General features: G+C 33.2%; 1 protein-coding gene across 7 annotated transcripts in view; it reads right to left on the bottom strand.

The window, feature by feature from the left end:
* Window positions 1-26,849, bottom strand: part of PRKACB (protein kinase cAMP-activated catalytic subunit beta) — a 132,161-nt gene that overhangs the window by 48,812 nt on the left and 56,500 nt on the right. The window contains exon 1 of one of the 7 annotated variants that reach the window (XM_014830100.3): window positions 19,046-19,419. The exons of 1 other annotated variant lie outside the window; for it this stretch is intronic. In XM_014830100.3, the coding sequence (XP_014685586.1) occupies window positions 19,046-19,229 (184 nt within the window). In that variant the 5' untranslated portion in view covers window positions 19,230-19,419. Of the gene's footprint in view, window positions 1-3,556; window positions 3,888-4,151; window positions 4,293-19,045; window positions 19,420-26,849 lie in introns of those variants that run through there. 5 more of the 7 variants (XM_014830101.3, XM_070486680.1, XM_014830102.3 and 2 more) reach the window with 5 other exon arrangements.

The raw sequence follows: 26,849 nt of genomic DNA, 5'->3' as shown, positions 1-26,849 counted from the left end.
TTTACAAATGCCCCCAAATAAAGTGGATCCTCTCACATCCTACTTGGGTGTGTTAGAATCAATTTCTCAGATCTTTTAGTTGACACACATTTACATTATCAGTTAAATAACCTAGTGACTTTCAGACAGGAATAGAGCCAGGACTATAAGGTTTCTTGCTGGTGGTGATGCCCACCACTTCAGGCAAGAGCCCGTCACATCTGGAAGAAGAAAAGCCACTTTTTCAACTTGGAATAGCCTAACAAATTCTTGGTTGTCCCACTGTAACTGTATTAAAATGAAAGTAACCAGCAGTGTTGGATCTTCTACTCGTCTCCCCCACAGTTTTTCTTATAAGCCTCATCCTTCCACGTTAGTGAAGGTGAAACTACTGTTTCTTTTCCATAAAGGCAAGCTACTCAAAGTAAAACCTTTAGTTAAATTTTGCTGTCTGATTTTCAATTTGATACTGTATATTTGTGGGTGTAAGTACCCTTCTTTAATTCCAAGACTGATACACTGTTTTTCCAGTTTTGTGTTCTTATATTTTCAATCTAGAAAATATAGATCTAGAAAGGGGAATTAATTAAATGCTTGTGCTCAAGTCTGTAACTTTCCTGTAATTCACAGCAGGTTAATGCCTTCATCTTTGAAGATTTCCCTTCAGCTACAGCTAGGCCAATCAGAGTTCTCATCTGGGATTTTGATATAATGATGCTGGTTATGTTCCAATAAGCAAATGAACCAAAAAAAAAAAATAGGTGACTGCTATTTTTCATTGATAATGTAAGAAAAGTGTTCAAATATGTAAAAAGTGGATAATTTTTAGCCATTCGTTTATTCTACAAGAATTTAAGAGTTCATTACTATGTTTGGGGCACTGGGGTAACTATTGGAAATACACAGACGAACACGGCACTATCCTCGACTTAAGGAATTGAAAGTTTGGAGATTGAAAACCAACATGCAAATATATAATATCACTATAATGTAAATAATTGTTATAGTTTACAAGTTTGCTTTGTGAGTATGGGGGTGAGGGGAATCATCTAACTCTAAAGAGTCAGTGATAGAGGCACTGAAAAGCATAGTTGGTTTTCAGAATTTTTATAATAAAAGATGTAATTATGAAAAGGTAGCAAGGAATATTATGTAGTATAGTATGGCTAAATAAGAATTTTATGAGAGATGCAAATAAAGCCAGAAAGGTAGGTCACTGATCTTGTATCCCTACTAAGGAGTTTAACCTTTACCTTAGAGACAACAAGGAGTATCTAAAAGTTTCCATGCTGGGTTAAGAAATGGGCATATTTGCATTTTTAAATGGTAGCATGGAAAATGGCCTGGAGGAATATAAAACTGGAAGCTGAGAGACCAGTGAAGTAGTTACTGCACTAGGGTTGAGAAGACATAGAATGCCTGGTCTAAAAGCATTCCCAGTGTCAGTGAGACCGGAGAAAATTGAGTGATTTCTGAGACATTTCTGACGTAGAATCAATAGAAATTAATGACTGAGTGCATGTCTTGGGGGTAAAAAACCAAGTTAGGACTGACTACAAGGTTTCTGTTTTAAGTTCCTGTACAGGCAGTGGGATCATTAACAGAAATCAGAATCAATTAAAAAGGAGCAGATTTGGAATGGAGAGAGAAAATTCTCTTTTGAATGTTCAGGTAACAACTGAAGATGTAGGCATGGATGAGATCACTCAGAGAGAATGTTGCACTAAAAGAGGGTCAAAGATAGATTCCCAGAGAAAACTCACATTTAATAGGTAGAAAGGAGAAAATGAATAGCTTTTTAACTAGAGAAGTACCACATACACATAAATATCACATGTATAGCTATAGACTTAGGAAAAAAGATCTACCATTTGCTTATTTTTACAAATAAAATCACACTTCACTTGTAATTTTCCACATTTTGAAATGGCTAAGGCGAACACTTATGACATGAGTAAAATTAGTTGAAATTGGACAATCCTGAAAAAGTCAGAATGTCTAGTGATTACTACGATTCCTGTGGTAGAAAAGGCTATAAGGGCAGGCTAATATGATCAAACACATCAAATACCATCTGAATAATCCATAGCTTTCTTGAAAGAAAAATAAAGCAATAGAGAAGCAGCAACAATTTTCTTCGGTTAAAACCAACACATACAATTGTAAAACCTCTAGAATACCACAGTGGTTACCTAAAGATGCTGTTATATACCAAACTTTCAAAGAGAAAACACACTTTGGCTAGATTCAAAGAAATCTAACATTTTAAGTATAATAACCAGGTATATTCAGTTTTGATATCCACAAAAACCTAAGGAATGTTAACATGCTCATTTTGTAATATTAGCCCAAATTTAAACCACTAGATCAGAAAGATCTATCTACTACCAGGAAAATAACAATAATGATTCTTAATATTTTACATGTAAAAATGTTCTTTTAATCTCTAATATCATCCTATAAACAAATATCTAACAGTGTTGAAGAGGTTTATATTATATGGCAGGATAAAAAATATTTATTGGCAATAATGAGGTGATACCCAGTTATAGAATAAAGCTTCACCTATTTTGAATTCTATCATTATATAGTAAAAATCCAACTCTCTCTGGTTCTGAATTCCAATTCCAATCTTTTAAGTGTAAATTATAACAGACTTTTATGTTGTAAGAAAAACCATATAACACTTCTCCTAAAAATGTATCTGATTCAAAGGTTAGCTTATAAACATCTTCTTTTAGTTAAGTAAAAAGATGCTAATGAATTATGCTCGAAGCAAATATTTCTCACTCTAACAACAGGATATCTATTTTTAGCTGCAGGTTTGGCTTAAAGTGAACAGCTTTTACCCTATGATAAACTGCAGTACATACTGTAGTACATTTTCTCAAAAAATATTTTTGGAAATGTTTAGAAAAAAATATTGTTACACAATCATATTATAAAAACAAAAAGGAAACTAATTATCACAAAAGTACTCACTCTAACAAATTATTTCCCAAAATAAATTCTTCCTGGAAATTTTAGCAAAGCCTCCAAAACCAAAATGCACATATTTATTTCATCATTGAATCCCTATTTCTCAATGAATTGTAGTTAAAAGCAACGAATAAATCAACAAAATTTTGGCAGCATCTTATTCAAGATTAGTATTTTTTTATATAATCAAAGAGAAGCTAACAACAATTAATATTAAAATGGCAAAGCCAATAAAAGGAGGTTTTAATTATTTTTAGGATCAGATACTAAAAAACTCCTCTCTTATCATGGTGGGTCTTTTACACACTAAGTTATAACACAATTAATAAGAATAGTATTTAATGAATACAATAAATCAATCCACAGAGAAAATTAGAAACTGATTATTGGTATTCACTATTAATAGTGGTATTATTCACAGTTCTTAATGGATTTTAAAAGCAAATTACTATAATGCCTAAATGCAAAAGCATCAACAGAAAATGTAATTCACTGTAGGTTTGGCTTTACAACTGCCCCTTTAAAAAATATTTTTTTCTCTTATAGTTAAATATTTTTAAAAAATATATAGCTGCAGAGTCTCAAAGAGCATACTTACCACTCATGATGAAAACCAACCTTTCCAAAACATATTGCTCAAAACAACAATCCAAGAGCAAAGGGAGTTATGCTAATCTCTAGAGGTAGAAGAACCGAGGGTGTAAACACACACACTGGAACATGCAGCACACAGAAAATGAAAAGAGCTTTCTTTTGTTTTAAAAAGAAAAGCCCCTAGAAGCAAAGCATAACTGCCCAGCATAAGATATCACTCGTAAACATCAGATTAATGCCAAAGATGTGTATAACTAGATTTAATTTCTTTCAATCTAGTTATTGTAGCTTCCTTCAAATACCACTAGAACAACTCAAAATGGCAGGGAGAAAATGTTCGAACCAGGATGTATAAGATGTTCTCAATTATATCAGCATGAGTTGTTACCACGGCAACATTAGACCAGAATTATCGGTTCACTTGTAACCAAGGAGTATCTTTTCTAAATCTTTAATCAACCAAGACAAATAAAATACCTTTTTATTTTAGAGCCACATGATTTTTAAAATTACCACATTTCTTAAATTTAACCACATATTTACCCTTTTTACATCTTTCAAAGACATAAAAAAAATTGCTGTTTTCTTCAAATACTCACACAATCCCATGTTGAACCTGGCAAGGAACAAACAGCAGAATGATTGCACCTAAACGTCTTTCAATTACACCAGCTCTTACTGCTAGCTGCGGACCTCACTGATATTAAAATGCTGTGTGCTGTTGCTAGTGACTATTGGCGATGAATCTTATTGCCCAGATCGCTGATAGCTTTCATTTTTCATGAGCCAGAAAGCTATACTGCAGCACAAATGTTAACCATTTAAACATTGTGTATTATGGAAGAGACAAAATACAATACTATATATATCTTCATTTACAAAGGAGAATCACAGAATAAGTTATTTATAAACTTCACTTAAATTCAGCATTACAAACAGTATCAGATGCCACTTACATGGTTTTCAAAAGGGGGACTACACAAAAAAGTTACTGGCAATCACTGTTGAAATGTAAAATTCCTTCCATCAAACAGGATTAGATGACAGATTGTATAGCAAGGTGGGCAGACTGGATGGCACAGTGAACAGACTGCTCGGAATCCCAGAGACCCAAAATCTGTACCAAAACGGTAGAAAGGATCTATAGAATGGTGCCTTAAGTGGAACTTCAGCAAGTGAACTTGCCATTTTAAAAGCTACCAGGTGAGACATGACTTCCGGTGATGGGAGAATGAGTAAGTCAGCAAATCTTCTTCCCAAGAAATAACTAAGAAGCTGGACAAAATTGTCAAAAACAACAATTTCATGGCTGTACAAATCTAGCAATTACAAATAACAAATTGAGAAGCATTTATTTAAAAAATGCTGAACTTTGCATAAGAGGAGTAGGAGTCTGTGGTGTTCTTACTTGGTACGGCTCCTATTGCCCCTCCACCCCCAGCTCTGTCAGTGCAGTATTTCTATCAGGGTGGGGCTGGTCATGACAACCAGCAGCTTTGCTGACAGAAAGGGCTGACTTGATTTGGAGAGGAGGCCAAAAACCCCCACACAATTGATGCTGTCAACAAAAAAAGCAAACTGTAGGAAATGAACAGGGAAAAGTGTTCTGCTTTGCTAGTCTAAAGTTGTGGCCTTGGCAGGGGTGAGCCGCAGACTGGTAGTCTAGCAAGAAATTTAACTCAGAAAATGGAAATAAGAGAGGCAGAGAGGGCCTAGATAAGCTCTTCACATATTCCTGGCTGACTAGGAAGCTATTCCTATAGGGGAGACCCAAGAGGACCCAGTGGAAAGTTAAACCTGAAAACTGCCCAAACATTGAATGTGCTCCCCAACCCACAAACAGTTCCATCAGCCCAGACTGGCTTTAAGTGTTTGATCACAACCTCTGATCAATCACTGAATAACACCTAAGCTATGCAGACACAGGATCATTCCCAGCAGAGAAATCAGCAGCAAGAACCATGGGGGATACAGTTCATAGATTAAGGCCAAGGAAGTTATTATAACAAAACAAAACATAATAAAAACAACCTTCAGGGAAGAAAAAAATTAGAATCCAGAGCTGCTACAAAAATGTTATTTTAAAAAGTCCATTTTTTAACAAAAACATTATGTAATCCATAATGAAGAGAAAAGGCACTTAATAGAAAATGTCTCTGAATGGGCCCAGATATAGGATTTAGCAGATGAAAGACTTGAAAACAGCTATTATAAGTATATCAAAATTGTACAAGGAAATTGTGTTTAAAGAATTAAAGGAAAATATAATAGCAATTATATAACAAAGAGAATCTCAATATAAAAGGAGAAAGTATTTAAAATGGAAAAATTATAGACTTGGAAAGTATAATAACTAAAACTTAAAACCTTACTACATAGGCCCAACAGCAGATTTGAGGAGGGCAAAAGATTGAACTGGTGAACATGAAGATAGATCAACAGAAATCATCTAGTCTGAAGAATATAGAGAACAAAAGATAGGAGAAAAATAAATGGAGCCTCAGAAACCTGTGGGATATCAAGGGTACCAACAAACATGTAATGGGAATCCTAGAAGTAGATGAGAGAGACAAAGGGCAAAGAAAAAATATTTGAAGAAATAATGGCTGAAAATGTCCCAATTTGATGAAAAACATTAATCTGCAAATCCAAGAAGTTCAACCAATGCCAAGTAGAATAAACCCAACAAGATCCATACCTAGATGTATCATATTCAAGCTGTTGAAAGAAAAAGAGAAAATCTTGAAAGAAGCAAGAGAAAAATGACTAATGTACAGAGAAAAAGCATACAATTAATGATAACTTCCTAAGAGAAATAAGAGACCAGAAAGCAGTTGAATGATATATTCAAAGCGCTAAAAGAAAAAAGAAACAAACCTCTTCACAACAATTCTCTCTCTGGGAACACTATTCGAAAACAAAGATGAAATAAAGACATTCCCAAATAAACAACAACTGAGGATATTTCTTGCAAGCAGAAATACTTAAGGAAGTCCTGCAGGCTGAAAGGAAATGACATTAGACAACACTCAAACTGCCAGGAAGAAATGAAGAATATTATAAATGGCAATATATAAGTAAAAGACTGTATAAATACACATTTTTCTGCTTTCTTCTCTTAATTTCTGTAAAGGACTTAAAATTGTATGAAACAATAATTATAACACTGCATTGCTGTGTTTATAAAAATATATATGTGATATGTGGGAAAATACTAACACAAAGTCAGAGAAGAAATGGAGCTATATTGGATCAAAGTAGCTATATTTTACTAGAATTAACTCAATACCATCCTGAAATAGATTGTGATGAGATAAAATGCATATTATAACCCCTAAATTAACTATTAAGAAAAACATCTTTAAAAAATTTAGTTAAAAAATCAAAGACATTAAAATTGGATTCTATAAATAATTTTTAACATAAAAGAAGAAAGGAATAACAATAACAACAAAAACTATAAGACAAATATAAAACAAACAGCACAATGGAAGATTACATGGTAAATCCAACTATATCAATAATAACATTAAATGTAAATGGAATAAACTCAGATCAAAATGCAGAAATTATCAGACTGGATAAAAAAGCAAGGTCCAATTATATGCTGTCTACAAGAGCCACACTTTAGATTTAAAGAAATAAAGAGGTTGAAAGTAAGAGAGAAAAAGATATACCACGCAAAGAGTTAACTATAAGACAGCTGGTGTATCTATATCAATATCAGACAAAACTGACTTTACAATAATAAATATCACTACGGACAAAAAAATCACTTCATAATGATAAAAGGGTCAATTCATCTGGGAGATTTAACAGTTAGAAATGTAAATGCAATGAACAAAAGAGCCCCCAAAATACTAAAATAAAAATGACAGAATTGAAAGGAGAACTAGATAATTCAACAATTATAGTTGGAGATTTCAATATTCCTCTCTCAATAGATTTTCCTTGAATCAATAATTCAAGGAAAAACTAGAGAGAAAATCAGCAAGGATACAGAAAACTTGAATAATACCATCAAAACTTGACATTTATAAAACTCAGCACCTAACATCAAAAGAATACGCATTCTTTTCAGGTACACATGGAAATTCTTCATATTAATCATATGCTAACCAATATAACAAATCTCAATTAATTTAAAAGGATTGAAAAATCATTCAAAATGTTCTCTGATCACAGCAGAAATAAATTAGGAATCAAAAACAGAGATAAATTTTTGGAAATACTCAAATATTTGGATTCACAAAGAAGTCCCATGGGAAATTAGAATATATTTTGAACTAAAAGGAAAAAAACCTACAAGAAATCAACATTTATGGGATGTATATAAAGCATAGCTTAGAGGGAAACTCAATTTACACATCTATATTAGAAAAAAAAGAAAGGTCTCAAATCAATAATTTAAGCTTCCACCTTAAGAAACTCAAGAAAGAAGAGAAAATTCAACCAAAACCAAAAAAAGATCAGAGCAGAATTCAATGAAATAGAAAATAGAAAAAGAACAGAGAAAATGAATGAGACCAAAAATCTTACTGATAAACCTTTAGCTAGACTGCCCCCAAATTAAAACGAAATAAAACAAGAAAAAATAAGAAAAAACAGAGAAGATGCTAATTACTAAAATCAGGAATGAAACGATGACATCACCAATCATGCTAGAGAAAATAAAAGGATTGTAAGAGAATACTATAAACAGCTTTATGCAAATTAATATAACAGATGGACAAATTCATAGGCAGACAAAAATTACCAAAACTAACTCAAGAAGAAACAGAAAATCTGCAAAGACCTATAAGCAAATAAAAAATATTGAATGAGTAGTTAAAATTTTTCCCAGAAAGAAAAACTCTGGTCCAAAAGGCTTCACTGGGGAATTCTATGAAACATTCAAAGACATAATACCAGTCCTACATAAACATTTCATAGACGAATGACGTAACACTTCCCAAATTATTCTATGAGGCCTGATACCAAAGCTAGACAAAGCCAGACAAAGATCAAAAAGTACAGACCAACATTCATTACAATGCAAAAGTCTTTATCAAACTATTAGCAAACCTAATCCAGCAGTAAATAAAAAGGATTTATACACTACGACCACATAGGATTTACCCCTGGAAGGCAAGGTTGGTTCAACACTGAAAGTCAATTTATGAAATAAAACCATAATAATAAAAGACAAAACTACATAATTATCTTAATATATGTAGAAGAAGCATTCCATAAAATCCAACACCTATGATAAAACCTCTCAACAAACTAGGAATTGAAGGGAACTGCCTCAAGCTGATAAAGGGTGTGTGTTGTGAGTAGGGGGGTTGGTCCTATAGCTTACATCATATATAATGGTGAAAGATGGAACGCTTTCCCCCTAAGACTGGAGGTAAAGGAAGGATGTCTGCACTTACCACTTCTATGCAACTTTGTACTGGAGTTCCTACCCAGTGCAACGAGGTAAGAAAAAAGATTTTAAAGGCATACAGATTGATAAGAAAGAAATAAAACTGTCGTTATTTGTAAACACACATAATTCTATATGTAGACAATTCTAAGGAATCTACAAAGAGACTACTAGAATAAATAAATTTATCAACATTATAGCATATAAGATCAATATGCAAATGTCAATAACATTTTAATATACTAGGAACAAACAACCCAAAAATGAAATTAAGAAATAGCTTCATTCACAATAGTATTAACAGAAATAAAATGCTTAGTAATCAATTTAACAAGACTTGTTCACTAAAAAATAGAAAACACTGCACAGAAATTAAAGAACATCTAAACGAATGGGGAGATATTTCACATTCATGGATTGCAAGACTCAATACTGTGAAGATGGCAATTCTCCAAAAATTAATCTACAGATTCAATATAATCTCTATGAAAATCCTAGTAGGCTTTTCTTTAGAAACTGAGAAGCTGATACTAGAATTTATATAGAAATTCAAAGGTTCAAGAATAGCCAAAAAAAATTTGGAAAAGAACAAAGTTGGAGGACTTGATTTCAAAACTCATTTTAAAGTTACAGTAAGCAAGACAGTATGGTATTGGCATAAGGATAGCCATATATAGATTATTGGGAAAAAACTGAGAATTTGGAAGTGAATCTTTACATTTAAGGTCAACTGATTTTTGAAAGGTGCCAAGATAATTCAATGGAGAAAGAAAGAAAAGTCTTTTCAACAAACGGTGCAATACAAATTGGATATCCATATGAAGGAAAAAAAGAACTTCACTCCATATCTCACACCATACACAAAACTTAACTCAAAAAATAGATTTCCAGATAAAAGTATAGAATAAAAATCTTCATTAGCTTGGGTTAGACAAAGATTTTTTAAGATTTGGCACCAAAAGTACAATCCATAAAGAAAAAAATGATAAATTGAACTTCATTAAAATTACAAACTTTTGTTTTTCAATGACATCATTTAAGAAAATAAGACAAGCTACAGACTGGGAAAAAAATTTGCAAATTATATATTTGGTAAATAATTTCTGTTCAGAATATATAAAGAATTTTTAGGACGATAATAATAAGACCAAAAAATGTCAATTTTGAAAGTGGACAAAGATTTGCAAATAAATTTTTCCCAAGTAAAAACATAAATGACTTATAAGAACATGAAAATACACTCAACATCATCAATCATCGGGGAAATACAAACTGAAACCACAATGAAATACCAATTCACACATATCAGAATGGCTATAATTAAAAAGACTGGGGGCCGGCTCTGTGGCTGAGTGGTCAAGTTCGCGCGCTCTGCTGCGGCGGCCCAGGGTTCAGATCCTGGGCGCCAACATGGCACCACTCATCAGGCCACGTTGAGGCAGCGTCCCACATCCCCACAACTAGAAGGACGTGCAACTAAGATATACAACTGTGCACGGGGGGGTTTGGGAAGATAAAGCAGAAAAAACAAACAAAAAAAAAGATTGGCAACAGTTGTTAGCCCAGGTGCCAATCTTTGGAAAAAAAAAAAAAAAGACTGATGATACCAAGTATTAACAAGGATGTGAAGAAACTGTAACCCTCATATACTGCTGGTGGGAACGTAAATGGTAAAGCCACTTAAGAAAACAATTTGGAAGTTTCTTAAAAAGATAAACATAAACTTACCATATGACCCAGCAATTCTACTCTTAGACATCTATTCAAGAAAAATGAAAGCCTATGTCCACCCAGTCTTGTATGCAAATGTTTATGGCAACATTATCCAAAGGACCAAAAACTAGAAACAATCCAAATGTTCACAAATTGCCGAATGGATAAACAAAATGTGTTATATCCATACAAGATAGTATAATTTGGAAATAAAAAAGGAACCAACTATAGATATGTTCTATAACACAGATGAACCTCAAAAACATTATTCTATGTGCAAGCCAGAAACAACAGATTACACATTGTATAATTCTATAAAATGTCCAGAAAAGCAAATCTGTAGAGACAGAAAACAGATCAGTGTTGGTCTGAGGTTGAGGTAAAAGTGGGGATAGATTGTAAAAGGGTACAAAAGAACTTTTTGGGGTGATGGAAATGTTCTAAAACTGAATTGTGGTGACAGGTATACAACTCTATAAATTAATTAATAAGCAGTGAATTGTACATTTATGAGTGAGTTTTATATAGGTATGTAAATTATGATTCAATTTAAAAAAGTTGTCTAGTGCTTCTCTACATAAGTAGAGACAATCTGCTTGCAGATCACTTCAGTGGACAACTTAATTATGTAAATGTAAGGCTGGTAGGCATCCATTACCTTGGGGAAATCATCTAACAAAACCCTTTGGAACTTGGTAAAGGCTGTTCGCTTCTCAATACCCTATGGTAAACAGAGCTAATTAAAGGGAAGGAGGTAAGTAGATCTGAATTCAAAATAAAACAGGAATTCTGAAAGGGAGGGATAAAAACCTAGACCCCATTCTTTCTAAGGTTCAGAACTACCAGAATTTCTTTCATGAATTTCAGTGATAGTATTTGTGGCCCACGAGTAGAAAGGTGCACTAAAGAAGCGTTACCAAAGAAGAAAGGAGAATCTGGATTGGTGATTTAGGCTCAACATTAGAGGATCTGTAAGCCAAATTTAAGTGCTTACAGAGGCCAGGAATGTAAAACAATAGAAGCAGTGAAGGCTGGAACAAATCAGACAGCATAAATCCTGATTAAAGAGGATAGCTTTTCAGTGCTATTTGTTCTCATACGGGAATAAGAGTCCACTGAAATCAGTTTTTCTAATGGTTCAAGAATATAAGAGTCCAGATATCAATATGAAATCTCTTGGTTTAAAATCATTGTATTTCATATTTATATATAAAATAATGGTATTAAATTGAATTATTTTAAAAATACAATGAGAACTAAACAAAACATATCTGTGAGCTACACTGGGTCACAGACAACCCGTTTGCTATTCCTGGACAAGATGCTTAAGAAAGGAAGGCTAATTTTGGTACACTGTGGGGAGGGCTGAAAGCACTGTCTCACCCATCCAACCTGGCACGGAAGCCAGGAAGCACATGAGTATAAATCAAAGAAACTAAATCCTGTGATATAACCCTGGAATGAGCATAATACTGGAAAGGGTAGATCATCTTCCCATTAAGAACTTCTAAAGTCTCCACAGGGATCAGTGTCATCACATCAAGAGCAAGGGTACACTGAATTCTTTGGGACCAGTTTTAAACCATAAAACTGTAGCAATGGCAAACTCAAAAGCAGCTGAAAATGAGATCACTAGCTTATATACTAATCAAAATAACCATCTCCTTCTTCATCTAACCTTTGGCAAGAAGGTTAGCCTGTCTGGAATGAGTAAACTCCCAGAAGTTTAGGAATACTTGAAAGTGGCTGGAAGAAAACCCCAGGAAAAGAACTACTTAGAAGTCCTGCTAATTTGAATACATGGGTGCAAGTGATTAATTTGAATATTAATTCAAAAAAGATAAGACCTTACTTGCATTCTGAGTAGGCCATACTTGGTTGTTATACAACCATAACCAGACCTCACAGCTAAAAGCAGCCATTGTTTTAGGACTTATTCACTGCCTCAAAGAATGCATCATTCCTCCAGTTTCAGCTTACTAGCTCTTTTTGGAGGACACCTAAGTTTCAAAGTTCTTTGACCTACCTGTTGGTCTTCTGGGTCCTTATAATATGCACTCTGTCTCTGCCATAGGAGCCAGAGGCCTGTTTTTCTTACACATATATAGAAAGATTTCACAGAATAGTGACTAAGAGCATGGGCTTTGGAGTCAGACTGCCTGGGCTCAAATGTCATCTATTAGATACGTTATCAGGAGGAAATTACTTTATCTGAATGTGCTTCAGTCTCTTCATCTGTAAGATGTGAATAATAATAGTACCTATCTTATTAAGTTTTTAAAAGGATCACAAACTAATATATGCAATGTGCTTAGAACAATGCATAGTAAATACATGTTTTATGTGATAATATATATGACAATTTTCTACCCAGGGAATGTGGGAGTGAAGTGGTAGAAGTCACTGCTATATTGTGCAATCAGAATTATGGAAAGCACTTTATAATATAACTGAATCCCCAACCCTACTAGATTATAGTATATTGATTACCAAGGAACACCTAAGGATAATGCTCTATTCAGCAACTAAAAAATGTCTTTCAGACCATTTACCACTAATAATTGACCAATTCTGAAAAGTGGGAAAATTTTGATAAACACTAATAATAAAGGAGAAAATAAAACATGCTTGATGTGCCAGAAAATTATAGTAGGAAATTTAAACATGTCTTCATTTAATACTGAAACAAGTTTAACTCTAAAAGGATACATTGTACGTATATCTGGGATGCAATTAATTTAATACAAAAGCCCTAAAACGGTCATAACAGTTCTTTAAATCTGTCCTATAAAATAGAAAAATAATGATATACACAAAGATTTAGCTACAAGGATGTTTATCGCAGCATTTTTTTACTTTTTTTTTTTAGGAAGATTAGCCCTGAGCTAACATCTGCTGCCAATCTTGCTCTTTTTGCTGAGGAAGATGGGCCCTGAGCTAACATCTATGCCAATCTTCCTCTATTTTATATGTGGGACGCCTGCTACAGCATGGCTTGATAAGTGGTGTGTAGGTTCGCACCTGGTATTCAAAGCGGCGGACCCCGGCCTGCCGAAGAGTGTGTGAATTTAACCACTGCGCCACCAGGCTGGCCGCAAAAAATTAAAAACAATCTAGATGGCCAGTGACTGGTTAAATAAACGGTTGCATCCTTACAAGTGAATACAAAACAGCAATCTTAAAAGATATTGTAGGACAACTCTTTATGATAAGGAAAAATGTTATGAAACATTGTGTACTGAAAGACCCAAATTTAGGGGCTGGTGGAAATTTGTGTATCTGTGCACAAAATAGCTATATATCCAAAAATGTTAATAGTAGTTATCTTTTGGTAGAATTGTATATGATGTTTACTTTTTTTGTTGTTGTTCTTTTCTATGGTTTGCAAATTTTCTCCAATGAAGATAAATTATTGGTAAACAGATTAAAATGTTATGAGGGAAAAACTGCTTCTCAAACTTTAACTGCAGATGAATCAGCTGGGTAATCTTGTTAAAAGGCAGATTCTGACTCAGGGGTCTAGACGGGGCCTGAGATTCTTCCTTTACAACAAGCTCCCAGGTGATGCCAAAGCTGCTGGACTGGGACCAAACTCTGAGGAGCAAGACACTACCTAGAGTATATACTTAATCTTCCTTCTTCTCTAACCATGTAGTATGACTATTGCAAAACACAAGTAAGTACAAGCTTCTCATTCTATTATACTTGATATAGTATTTGGCACTGCTAAATAGCCCATGGAAGCATTTTCTAATTTCAAATAATTTAATATCCCAATTACTTAGTGTTGATATGAAGTGTGCTGATTACTCAAATTCTAAGAAACAATCATGATAAAAATACACAAGTAACATTGAAAAGTTCACTGCCTCTGAAATGAGGTATTTACCAGGTTCAGGTCAGCATTTTACTGCTTTTGGTTAATGGCTATAAGCCTTTTAAATAAATTGCAAAGACCACAAATGGAAGAAATTAGAGAAAGCTTTTTAGTGTAAGACTGTAGTGATATTTAATGTTAACAAACAACTCAACATTTAAACATTTACTGAGAACTATGCTGGCAATACCAAAATAAACTGACAAATTCTATGCCTTCTAGGAGTTCAAAGTCAAATAGGGGAGAGAGTGACCCTAAGGACTAATGTAATATAATTTTAATACTATAAAATGAACCATAGGAGAAGTGTATATAACATTATATAAGAAGATAGGAAGCGATCATGAATTCTGCTAAGGATGAAGAACACAGGAATAGAATGCTTTGGTGATTTTGTTACAAAGATAATATTTGAGCAGAGTCTTAAAGTATGAGCAAATCCCACCATTGGTAGAAATAGGGAAAGGGAATTCCAGGCCAGAAGGAACATCTTAAATAAGCACTGTTATTATACAGGGAATCCATTATCTGACTATTCATTGCCACGTTCACGTAGTGACCAAAAGTGTTAGTTCTAATTAAGCACCCAGCTCAAAGAGAAAATGCAGAGTAGTAATATATATTTCCCTGTAGTAGAATAAGAAAGTTAACTTCTCCTGTATTATGCTAGTTTAAAATTAAAATTCTGTGGGCCAGCCTGGTGGCTCAGCGGTTAAGTGCGCACGTTCGACTTCCGAGGCCCGGGGTTTGGCGGTTCGGATCCTGGGTGAGGACATGGCGCTGCTTGTCAAACCATGCTGTGGTAGGCGTCCCACATATAAAGCAAAGGAAGAAGGGCACAGATGTTAGCTAAGAACCAGTCTCCCTCAGCAAAAAGAGGAGGATTGGCGGCAGATGTTAGCTCAGGGTTAATCTTCCTCAAAAAATAAATAAACAAATTTAAAAATGTTTTAAAAATTAAAATTCTTTGGGCTCTTTTAACAAAGGTTCCATTATATATTATTTTCCACTTTAAAAAAAACTGTACTAACTCCCCATTGTCTATTAGAATGTAGTCCAAAATTCTGAATATCTAATAGAAAGCTTTCAAGATTAGATCCACAGACTACCTCTCCAGATAATATCTTACTATATCTTTTTGGTAAATCCTAAATTTTCATATTGTCACATATTTGTGTATGTTATCTTCTTATAATAAAATAACCTTTTCCCCCTTCTATAAGTTTCAAAATTCTGTTCATTCTTCAATATTCTTGAAAGCCCCATCCTTTCTTTAGTGCTGATTTCTTCCTACACTAAGTTCCCACAGTAAGGTACTTTTATACATTTTTAAGCAACCATTTCACTATGCCTTGAATTGTGTTTGATCTTCCTACTCATTTTTGAAGATAAGAACTAGATATTATTTTTATCAGAGCCTTGTTTACAGACTATGATACAGAAAATTCTCAAAAAAGTTTGCCAAGTGAATAAAAACTGATTACTACCAAGAAGCTTATGGAATAGCTACAGATAGGAAAAGTAGATAAAAAGATAACGTGGAAGGTCTTCTAGCTTAGAAGTTACAATGATACAGATTCAGTGGACTAAGAAAGTATGGAAGTGAATTGTCTTAAAGACTGTAAGCTTTGGAAAAGGAAAACTGACTAGATAAAGGGGTCTATTATAGCCACTTCAGCTATCTGATTCCACCTGAAGAAATCCATACACAAAATTGCCCATTTATTCAATATAGTATTTAATCTACTATTCACTAATATGAATTTGTATCTGCCAGAGAAATAGGCTATCAATTCACAGGAAAGGAGGATAGGTAAAGTGATAGTATTCACCTATTCAGTCCTTAAAATGTTATAATTACACATTCATTAAGGGTATAAAGTTCAAGATTTAAAACATGCAAAACTTCACTCAAGTTCAGCATTGTATAACTCAGTACACCATTTATGATCAAAGAAAGATTGAAAAGCTAACCATAATAAATTTGCCAGAAAGAGAACTCAACGAATGTCAATATTTCCATTCATTCTAAGTCAGAACAAAGAGCAGAATTCCTCCATGTTTTTCTTTTGAACTTCACGTACTTAAATGTGTATGGAATCAGCTGTTAAATATTTATGTTATCAAACAGAAATTCCTGTTAATTTAGTAGTAAAAGATGAAACATACTTAAGGCACCTGGAAACTGATCACTGGCCTTTTTACTGTATTTCTTCCTATATTTAATGTCACTGGAAAAGAAATAAACTTGGAGTACAACCTGTTACATTTCATACATGCCTAAATTAGTAATCTTTATCATTAGTCCACAAATCTAATTTTTAAAAAATTACATGTGATTTCTGTGCTTAGTTGAGTTCTTAAAATAGCACTTTTGGAAGAAGCATCTTTACAGCGTTTATTATCAGGAGATATTGCATTCCTGTTTCTTGTTAAACAAGTCATGGAAGTAAACTGCTTTAAGCAGCTTTGAAGAATGTGGGTTGTATGAAAACTTCATATAGTCAAAACTCCTTCTATCACTCACTTTATAAATGGATAAAAATTGCGTTTTAACCACAAAAACAAACCTTGGAATTCTGAAACAAGAGGATTCCTCTTTTTCTGTTGTGTCAGTGTTTTCTCCTGTATATCAATACATTCCGTAACAGGAAATTAGAGCTCCAAGCTTACCATACTCATTACTACATATGTAAAATTATTGTGTATATTTTGATATTTTGGGGATGTGAGAGAGAAGAGAGTAGAATAATACTTGATTAATGTACATTCGGTTACTCTTTAAGTATTCCTTATATATCATGCCTATTATGCACTGGCTACAAGGTTTGGGCCTAATTTTACTTCTGTACAATGATCCCATTTATTTTATTTTCTGATATCACAATAAAGAAAAATGTTAACAGCATTTTATCAGTTCATTTTTTCTGAAAGAAATCAAGGCTCATGATACTATCCTCCACTGCTAGATTTTAAAGTGTTTTTCAGAAAACATCACAGGTCTCATATATTTTCTAAATGGTGATAGTATAGTTCAAATGTAACTTTTATATTGAAAGCCCCATGATATTCATTCATTTGGGATATATTTATTAAACATCCACTATTTGGATAAACAGGTATTAGTCAAACAGAAACTAATTCAGTACTGTCCTCATTCCTCACCAAACTTTTAATTAAAAGACCTTTGAAATGCAAAAAAAGGATTTCCAAAAGGCCTTAGAAGAATGCAATTTAACAGAATAGGGCAAGCAGAATGAATAAAAAACTTTTGTTGCATGGTAAGTTTTAATAATATACTATTACTTCAATATTCAATAGTTCATTAACTCGAAGATATTTGAGATTCCTCATCCATCAACTTGCTTTATAGCTAAGGATTAATTATGAAAAATCAAAACCCTCAGAGTAAAAGAAAAAATTTGTACAAATATATGTTCTTTACTTTCTCCCTAAAATAGCTTGAAGAATGTAAAAAAAATTCTGATGCAGTAAAAAAATAATTCAAATAAGCTTCTATAGAACTATGAAGGTACTGCATAAACCAAGGAGCAAATTTTGTAAACCATTCTTGTTTCATTTTGTTTTTTTTAAACTGAGTTTTCTTCCTTAACTGCTATGGAATATATGAACAGAAGAGGCAAAACCTAGTGCAATTTGATAATCAAACACACCAAAATGGGCAAGAGTACCAAGGGTAATTCTATTGTTGCTTTCATCAGAGTGACAAAAATATCTTGGGGAGGATCCAAGGTGAGATGTGGAATGCTGGCAATGGTATTGTTTACATGTGAAATTTATCTTTTAAAGTGCATGTCACCAAAAATGATTACATATCACTATTTTAGCAAAGCAGTAAGTCCAAACATTTTAATATGCCTGGAAAGAATGTGATGCATGCATAAACAACTCCCCCCCCCTTCAGCCCTAAGTAATATAAAATACAATTATAAAAGCTTTTGATATTTATAAAGTTTTAAATATAAGATTTCCCATAGAATAATCACACTATGCTTTTATATTAGAAAATTCTGCTTATAAAACTGAAGTAACTTTCACACATGCATTTAAAATAGAAATTTAATTATGAATTCAAGAGTCTTCCTGTCTCTTTCGAATTTTAAGGCTTATAAATCGAAGAAATTTTAAAAAGTAAACTGATCATTGTTTCTAAAATTTTAGCATTTCAGTTTTATATTAAGAACAACAAAATAAAAACAAAAGACACTAGCACACTAGAAATGATATAAGAATTTTGTAGAAAATTTCCCTACTGATATTCAACTTAGTCATATATAAAACAAAACAATGAACTACATGACTCAGCTCAACTTATAATGAAGTTTTTGTGGAATTTTTTCAACTTCATCTTGTAAAATGTCCTTGTGCAAATCATAAAAAGACAAATAAAACATAGTTCTTTATGTTTGATTTTAAAACTCCAATTAGTATTTTAGCTTCTAGTTATAACGTATCATTTAAAAAAAAAAACTTACTTGATCTGTCCCATGAGGCAGTATGTTCAGAGAAATGAAGGCTGTCATTTTCCAGAGCTGTTTTCTGATCATGGGTAAAACTTTTAGAGTGTCTATGAAATAGTCGGTTAGCAAAACCTTCCAATTTCTGAAGAGCAGTTGTACCTGTACACTGGTTACAGGGTAGTTCTCTGTAAGTTGCCATTCATGTGCATTTACAGTTTAATTTAAGTAACTGAAAATATTTCCAGAAGGAGCGCAACAACTTCTCACACAGAAGCTAAGAGCTATGCATGTGTCAAACTTCCTGTTTGCAGAGTATTCAAACCACTACTGCTGTTCTGTTTCCTGTTAATATAAAACAGCACACTGCTAAGCCTTTCTTAGCAAAACTCATCTCAAGTAGAGATGGAGATTTTAAAGACCTGCAACAGCAGCCTAAAAGGCTCTATGCTTAGGAGTGTTTTAATATTAAGATACAGGTTAATGAGAACATTAAATATAAAGCTTTATATATAGATAGGCTAAAAATGAAAAAGGAAAACTAGTTAAACATATATTACAATCCTATGCAAACAAGTGAAGGCCAAACCACTCTCCAAATACAATATGTTAAAAAAAAGTGGTGTTTTTTCCAGGAAATTAGCTAATATCCTTATAAATAATCCTTATAAAAGGTCAACTTTTCACCAAAAACTGGTATGGAATAGATATTACAAAACTCTTGCAAAACAAATTCATAACACATTACGTTTTAACTAAGAAAAAATCTGAACTAGCACTTAAAAAAAAGAACTGAATGTTGCTAACTCATTGACTTAAGTCTAACATATACAGGAACTACAAAAACTTAGTATGTCAGTATTGCTTATCAAATCTATAATCTGCTGACAAGTGCCTATCAGCAGTACATTTTAAAACATTCTACAATTTGAAAAGAATAAAATGTAAGATTTAAATTATATAAAATTGCTACGTCAAGAAATTTCAATTGAGAGGAAAGAAATCACTTCTAGTCAACTGAGACATGTTAATTTTTCAAACCTAACACTCAGGACTACTGCTTATCTGATCTTTGATTTAGGGGTCTCACTTAGAAACAGCTCCTTTGGTTAAAAGTAAGTAAAGTTTACCATTGTTCATTTGGAGGAAAAAAGTGATTCATGACTTTTAACAATGATTGAGTACTTGCCTTTTGATACTAATTAAAGGATGAGAAATTTCTATGGTTTTCTCTCTGGAAGCTCTAAATAAGATAAAAAAAAAAAAAAGGAAGGAAGGGAGGGAGGGAGGGAGGAAGAAGAAGGAAGAAGGATCTTTTAAAAAAATCTATCTAAAAAATATCTTAATCTAAATTTTCTGCCAAATGCTTGACAAATTGAATAGGAACAAGAATGACAAATAGAATAAATATGAACAATAATGTAATCAAATTAGGACAACATACACACACCAAAAGGAAACACTGACTAATGAATTTTGCCAAGTAACAGCTCATTTGTGTACACTTTGTTTTGTGTAATAAAATTAGTATCAATCTAAAAAAACAGGCAACAGTATCTCTAAGACTAAACTTCTTAAATTTGTAGTTTTCTGTATAAATGTGTGTATAATAGGTACTTTGTTTATTAACATCTGACAATGCTTTACACAAAACAGACAAGCATGTGCAGTCTTTAATAAACATCTAGAGAGCATGGACTGACTCTGTATTGCAAAAGTGGATAAAATTCCTAAATTCTTTGACTTGCTCTCTTGGGAGAAATTCTATTGATCTCTCAAGGCTCACTGCAAATGTCACCTCTTCACTGAAGTTTCCCACCTACTTCCTAGAAAAATAAACTGCTCTCTCCTGTTTCCTCCGATCTTATAATTTTATGTTAGAATTTGCTGTTTATAAATTTGTCTCAAATTGCAAGTTACTTGCATTCATAAATACAATGCATGTATTACATACTCAATAAATATATGTTGAGGAAAGTATTCATTCATTTTTAACAAAAGTCTAAGTAGAATCATCAAACACTTGAAAATGTTTTAACTTTACTTATGATAGGACCATATTTATAAATTATCCAACAAGCACCAAGTTGTTCACATATAGAGACAACAGTCACAGAAGTCATGTCACTGAACTACTTCTTCTCTATATTCAGTCAGTTACTAAATTTTACTCATCTTTGAGTTTCATTTTTATTAGTGCAAATGTCTATTTCTTTTTCTTTTTTTTTTTGAGGAAGACTAGCCCTGAGCTAACTACTGCCAATCTTTCTCATTTTGCTGAGGAAAATTGGCCTAAGCTAACATCCATGCCCATCTTCCTCTACTTTATATGTGGGACGCCTGCCACAGCATGGCTTGTCAAGCGGTGCCATGTCCACACCCGGGATCCGAATCGGCGAACCCTAGGCTGCTGAAGCAGAACGTGCGCACTTAACCGCTGCGCCACCGGGCCGGCCCCAAACGTCTATTTCTAAAATAACTTGTTTCCCCTGCTTCCAGTCACTCCTTTCAATCACTCATCTCTGATATATTAATCCCCCCAAAATATATTCATGGTATTCCCTTGCCAAATGCACTAAGTAATCCTCACATTTTTGCCCCACCATATTCATTTTTAACATGTCTAGCGAGACTTAGAGGCAATGTTGCTTGAGCTTAGTACAGATATTCTAGATTCCTAACTAGAACACTAAGATTAATTTATCCAAAATAATGCATAAGCCTTACAACAAAATTACAAAAGCAAAAAAAAAAAAAAAATTAAGCTTCAGTAGATGAGTATCTAGGAAACATCACATTTGAAATCTGTACTTTTTTCCCAATAAAGAATGTGTTAAAAAATCCTTATACAAAGTAGAATCTTTCTACTTTCCTCAGAGCAATATTTCTATACATGGCAATGTGACCAGGAAGCTGTTGCTATGGAAGCACTTAGGCGATTTGATTTTTATTAGAAAGAAGAACTCTACTGGCATCTACTGCTAGAAAGAAACAACTACAGCTTTGACTAAAACTATGAATTTCTTCATAATTCAAATTATTAAGACGTACATTGCTTGTTATTCTTCCATGGTATTTTCAGAACTTTAATTTATACTAAGATGTCTAGCCAAGTACCCCAAATTTGCTATAATAGCATATCTTACACTCTATTAATAGTTTAATAATGTATAATAAAACTAAAAAGTATAAGCTCTTATTATTCATTCTGCATTAATTTTAGAAATTATAACAATTTTCTGAGTTGAACCTCCTTTGATCACCATAAGATACCACAAAACATGGATTTATTTCTTATATTTAATAGCAGAAATGATACCTTATATTTACCAAGCACTTTACAACACACAAAATGATTTCCACTGGCTCATCAGATCTTTACAAATGAAGTAAGCAGGACAGGTATTATTTATTGTCCCTAGTTTAAGATGAGAAAACAAACTTATAAACATTAAATGACTTCCCAAAGTCACCTAGGTCTTCCAGCATCTAGATCAGGGATCCTTTGTACTGCACAACAATGATTTACCACAGGAAGTAAAGATTTTTTCAAATGCAGTATTTTCCAAACAAGGGTGGGGAGGTGGGGATAAAAGGATAACTGGAGAGGGGATGAGTTCTTGCATATACTGTCCAGAGTTTGAGAATCCTGCTATGAGAAGGTTTTCATTCAAATGGTCACCTTATAGTCATGCAATTTCACTGTCCACAGTTATGTTTACAATCATGTTGAGGTCAAGTAGAACTATATACTTTAGAGTTTGAAGGTTAAGTAAAAGAAAAGCGTAGACATATATATGATACGTGAATGATGTATTTGCTCCCTGTGGAGGGCAAATGATATGACCATGACCCCTGATACTGAAATAAAGGTTTTAGGATAATAGTTCTGCCTTTTCCAAAATGTTATAAATGGATTCATACTTTTTATAAATGAATTCAACCTTTTAAGCTTGGCTTATTGCATTTAGCATAGCGTAGCAACTGGGGTTCATCCATGTTGTGTGTTTCAATGGTTCACTCATTTTTACTGCTGAATAGTATTCCACAGTAAAATTTATATATTCACATACAATTGAATTGCTTTTGCAACTTTTAAAAAAATTAACAACCATATTTGTGTAGGTCTTTTCTGGACTCTATTCTGTTACACTGATCTATCAGTGTGTCAATTTTTCCTCAATACTATACTGTGTTGTTTACTGGAGTTTTCTAGCAAGTCTTAAATCTGATAATATAAATCTTCCTTTTTTTTTTCTAAATTATTTTGGCTATTATAGTTCCTTTACCTTTCCATTTAATTTTAAAAGTTTGTCTATGTCAACAAAAATAATCTTGTTGAAACTTTACTGACATTATGTTTATTGGGAGAAATGACATCTTAACTATATTGAGTCTTTTGATCCATGATCATAGTATGTCTCTTCATCTACTCAGGTCTCTGATTTCTTTCATCAGTGTTTTCTAGTTCTCAGCATACAGATCCTGCACTTACTTTGTTAAGACTTATACCTAAGTACTTATTATTTTTTAATTGGAGCTATTGTAAATAGTACTTTAAAAGATGTTTATAATTGTTCATTGCTAGTTTATGGAAATATGACTTTTATATATTAACCTTGTATACTTCAACCTTGCTAATCTCACTTGTTAGTTTTAGGAGTCCTTTTCTTTTTATAGATTTCTTGGGACTTTCTATGTAGGCAATCATGTCAGCTTTGAACAGATACAGTTTGTTTTATTTCTTCCTTTTTACTTTCTATGGTTTTTATTTACTTTTCTTGCCTTATTGCACTGGCTAGGACTGAAATATGTTGAACAACAGCAGTGAGAGTACACATCTTTGCCTTATTCCCAATCTTAGGAAGAAAGTGTTCACTTATTCACCAATTATGATGTCAGCTGTAGACTTTTTTTTGTATACATCCCTTTGTTGAGATAAGGAGGTTTCCCTGTATTCCTAATTAGCTGAGCATTTTTATCTTAGAGGGATGTTGAATTTTATCTAATAATTTTTCAACATCTGTTGATATGATCATATGGTTTTACTTCTTTAGTCTGCTAATAGGGTGGATTACAGTTACTAATTAATTTTCAAATATTAAACCAGCCTTGGATTCCCAGGATAAACACCTCCTAGTCTTGGTGTACTATGCTTTTCTTTTTTTTTAAGATTTTATTTTTTTCCTTTTTCTCCCCAAAGCCCCCCGGTCCATAGTTGTATATTCTTCGTTGTGGGTCCTTCTAGTTGTGGCATGTGGGATGCTGCCTCAGCGTGGTTTGATGAGCAGTGCCATGTCCACGCCCAGGATTCGAACCAACAAAACACTGGGCCGCCTGCAGCGGAGCGCGCAAACTTAACCACTCGGCCACGGGGCCAGCCCCGGTGCACTATGTGTTTTATATATTGCTGGTTTGAATTTACTAATGTTTTATTGAAGTTTTTGTGTATATATTTACAAGAGATATTATTTGAAGTTTTATTTTCATGTACTCTCTTTGCATGATTTTGATATCAGGTTAAGGATGGCCTCATAAAATAAGTTGGGACATATTCTTTTTTCTGAAAGAGATTGCAGAGAACTGGTATCATTTCTTCCTTAAATATTCGATAGAATTTGTCAGGAGAACTATCTGGACCAGGAGGTTTTGTGGTTTTGTTTTGTTTTGTTTTGGGGGGGGGGGGTTGTGAGGAAGATTGGCCCTGAGCTAACATCTGTTGCCAATCTTCCTCTTTTTGCTTGAGGAAGATTGTCCCTAAGCTACTATCTGTGGCAATCTTCCTCTATTTTGTATGTGGGATGCTACCACAGCATGACTTGATGAGTGGAGTGTAGGTCCATGCTGAGGATTTGAAACTGCAAACCCCAGGCCGCCGATGCAGAGCACACAAACCCAACCACTATGCCACCAGGCCAGCCCAGGAGTCCTTTTTCAGAAGGCTACAAATACTATTTCAATTTCTTCAAGAGATATATTACTATTCAGTTATTTATTTCACCTTCAATAAATATGGATAGTTTGTGTCTTTCAAGAAATGGTCTATTTCAACTAAATTGTCAAATTTATGTGAATAGAGTTGTTTCTAATATCCCTTTATTACCCTTTTAATGTTTGTGGCATCTGTAGTTACATCCCTTCTTTCATTCCTGATATTGGTAACTTACCATTTCTCTTTTGGTTAGCCTGGCTAGAGGATTCTAAGTTTTGCTTACTTTTTCAAAGAACCACGTTTTGGTTTCATTGATTTTCTGTATCATTTTTTCTGTTTTTTTAAATTGATGACTGATCTTATCCTTTTTTTCCTTCCCTCTACTGTCTTTTGGTTTATTTTGCTCTTTTTCTAGTTTCATAGCATGAAAACTTAGGTCATTTTATTAAGACTTTTCTTCTTTTCTAATATGTGAACTCAACTCTATACAGTTCCTTGTGAACAATGAGTTAGGTGCATCTGACAAATTTTGACATACTGTATTTTCATTTTTATTCAGTTCAAAATATTTTCTAATTTCCCTTAAGACTTTATATTTGACCATTGACTATTTAGAAGTGTGTTGTTTAAGTTTCCAAGTATCTGAGGATTTTCTGTTGCTGATATCTAGTTAATTCCATTAGACAGAGAACATATTTTGTATAATTTTTAACTCTTCTGAACTTGTTAAGGTTTATGACCCAGAATATGGTCTTTGATGATGAATATTCCATGCACATTTGAAAAAGAATGTCTTCTGTTGTTGTTAAGTATACTATAAATGTTAATTAGGTCAATTTGGTTGATGGCGTTGTTCAGGTCTTCTATATTACAGATTTTCTGTTTAATTGTTCTATAGATTACTGAAAGATGATTATAGAAGTCTTCGAGTGTGTAGATTTTTCTACTTCTCTCTTTTCAGCTTTATCAGTTTTTGCTTCATGTATTTTGAAGCTCTGTTATTAGGTTTATATGCATTTAGGATTGTTTTGTCTTCTTACTGAACTGACACTTTTGGTATTATAAATGTCCCTCTTAATCCTGGCTGATTTTCCTGGTAGTGAAGTTGACTTTGTATGATATTAATACAGACAATACAGCTTTCATTTGATGGTGTTTGTATGGCATATTCCGCCCCCCCCCACCCCATTCTTTTGCTTTTAAACACTCTATATCAGTGTATTTAAAGTAGACTTGTACATAGCACATAGCTGGGTCTTGTTTAGACTGTTTATATTTATTAATGTAGTTATTGATATAATTAGATTTAGGTCTATTATTTTGTTATTTCTTTTCTGTTTGTCCCCTGCTTTTTAAAAAAGCTTTAATGAATATAATTGATATATAACAAACCGAAAATATTTGAAGTGTAGAATTTGATGTTTTGATATATAAATGCTATTGTGAAACCATCACCATATCACAATAATGAACACATCTATCACACCAAAAACTTTTCTCATGCTCTTCATAATCTCTCCCTCCTGCCATTCCAAATCCCCAGGCAACTGATACTTTCTGACAATATAATTTGCATTTTCAAGATTTTTATATAAAATGGAAGGCTTTTTGTTAAAATAAACTTTATTTTAGAACAGTTTCAGAGTTAAAGAAAAACTGCAAAGATAGTACAGAGAGTTGCCATATACCAAACACCCAGTTTCCACTATATTAACATCTTACATTACTATGGTAGATTTGTACAAGTAATGAACCAATCAATATTACATTATTGTTAACTAAAGTCTGACATTTATTCAGAGTTCTTTAGTTTTTATCTAATATTCTTTTTCTGTTCCAGGATCTCATCCATGATACTATACTACATTTAGTACTCACGTCTCCTTAGGT

Source organism: Equus asinus, chromosome 16 (assembly GCF_041296235.1).
Source record: "Equus asinus isolate D_3611 breed Donkey chromosome 16, EquAss-T2T_v2, whole genome shotgun sequence".
Lineage (NCBI taxonomy): Eukaryota > Metazoa > Chordata > Mammalia > Perissodactyla > Equidae > Equus > Equus asinus.
This window is presented reverse-complemented; position numbering and strand designations above follow the sequence as displayed.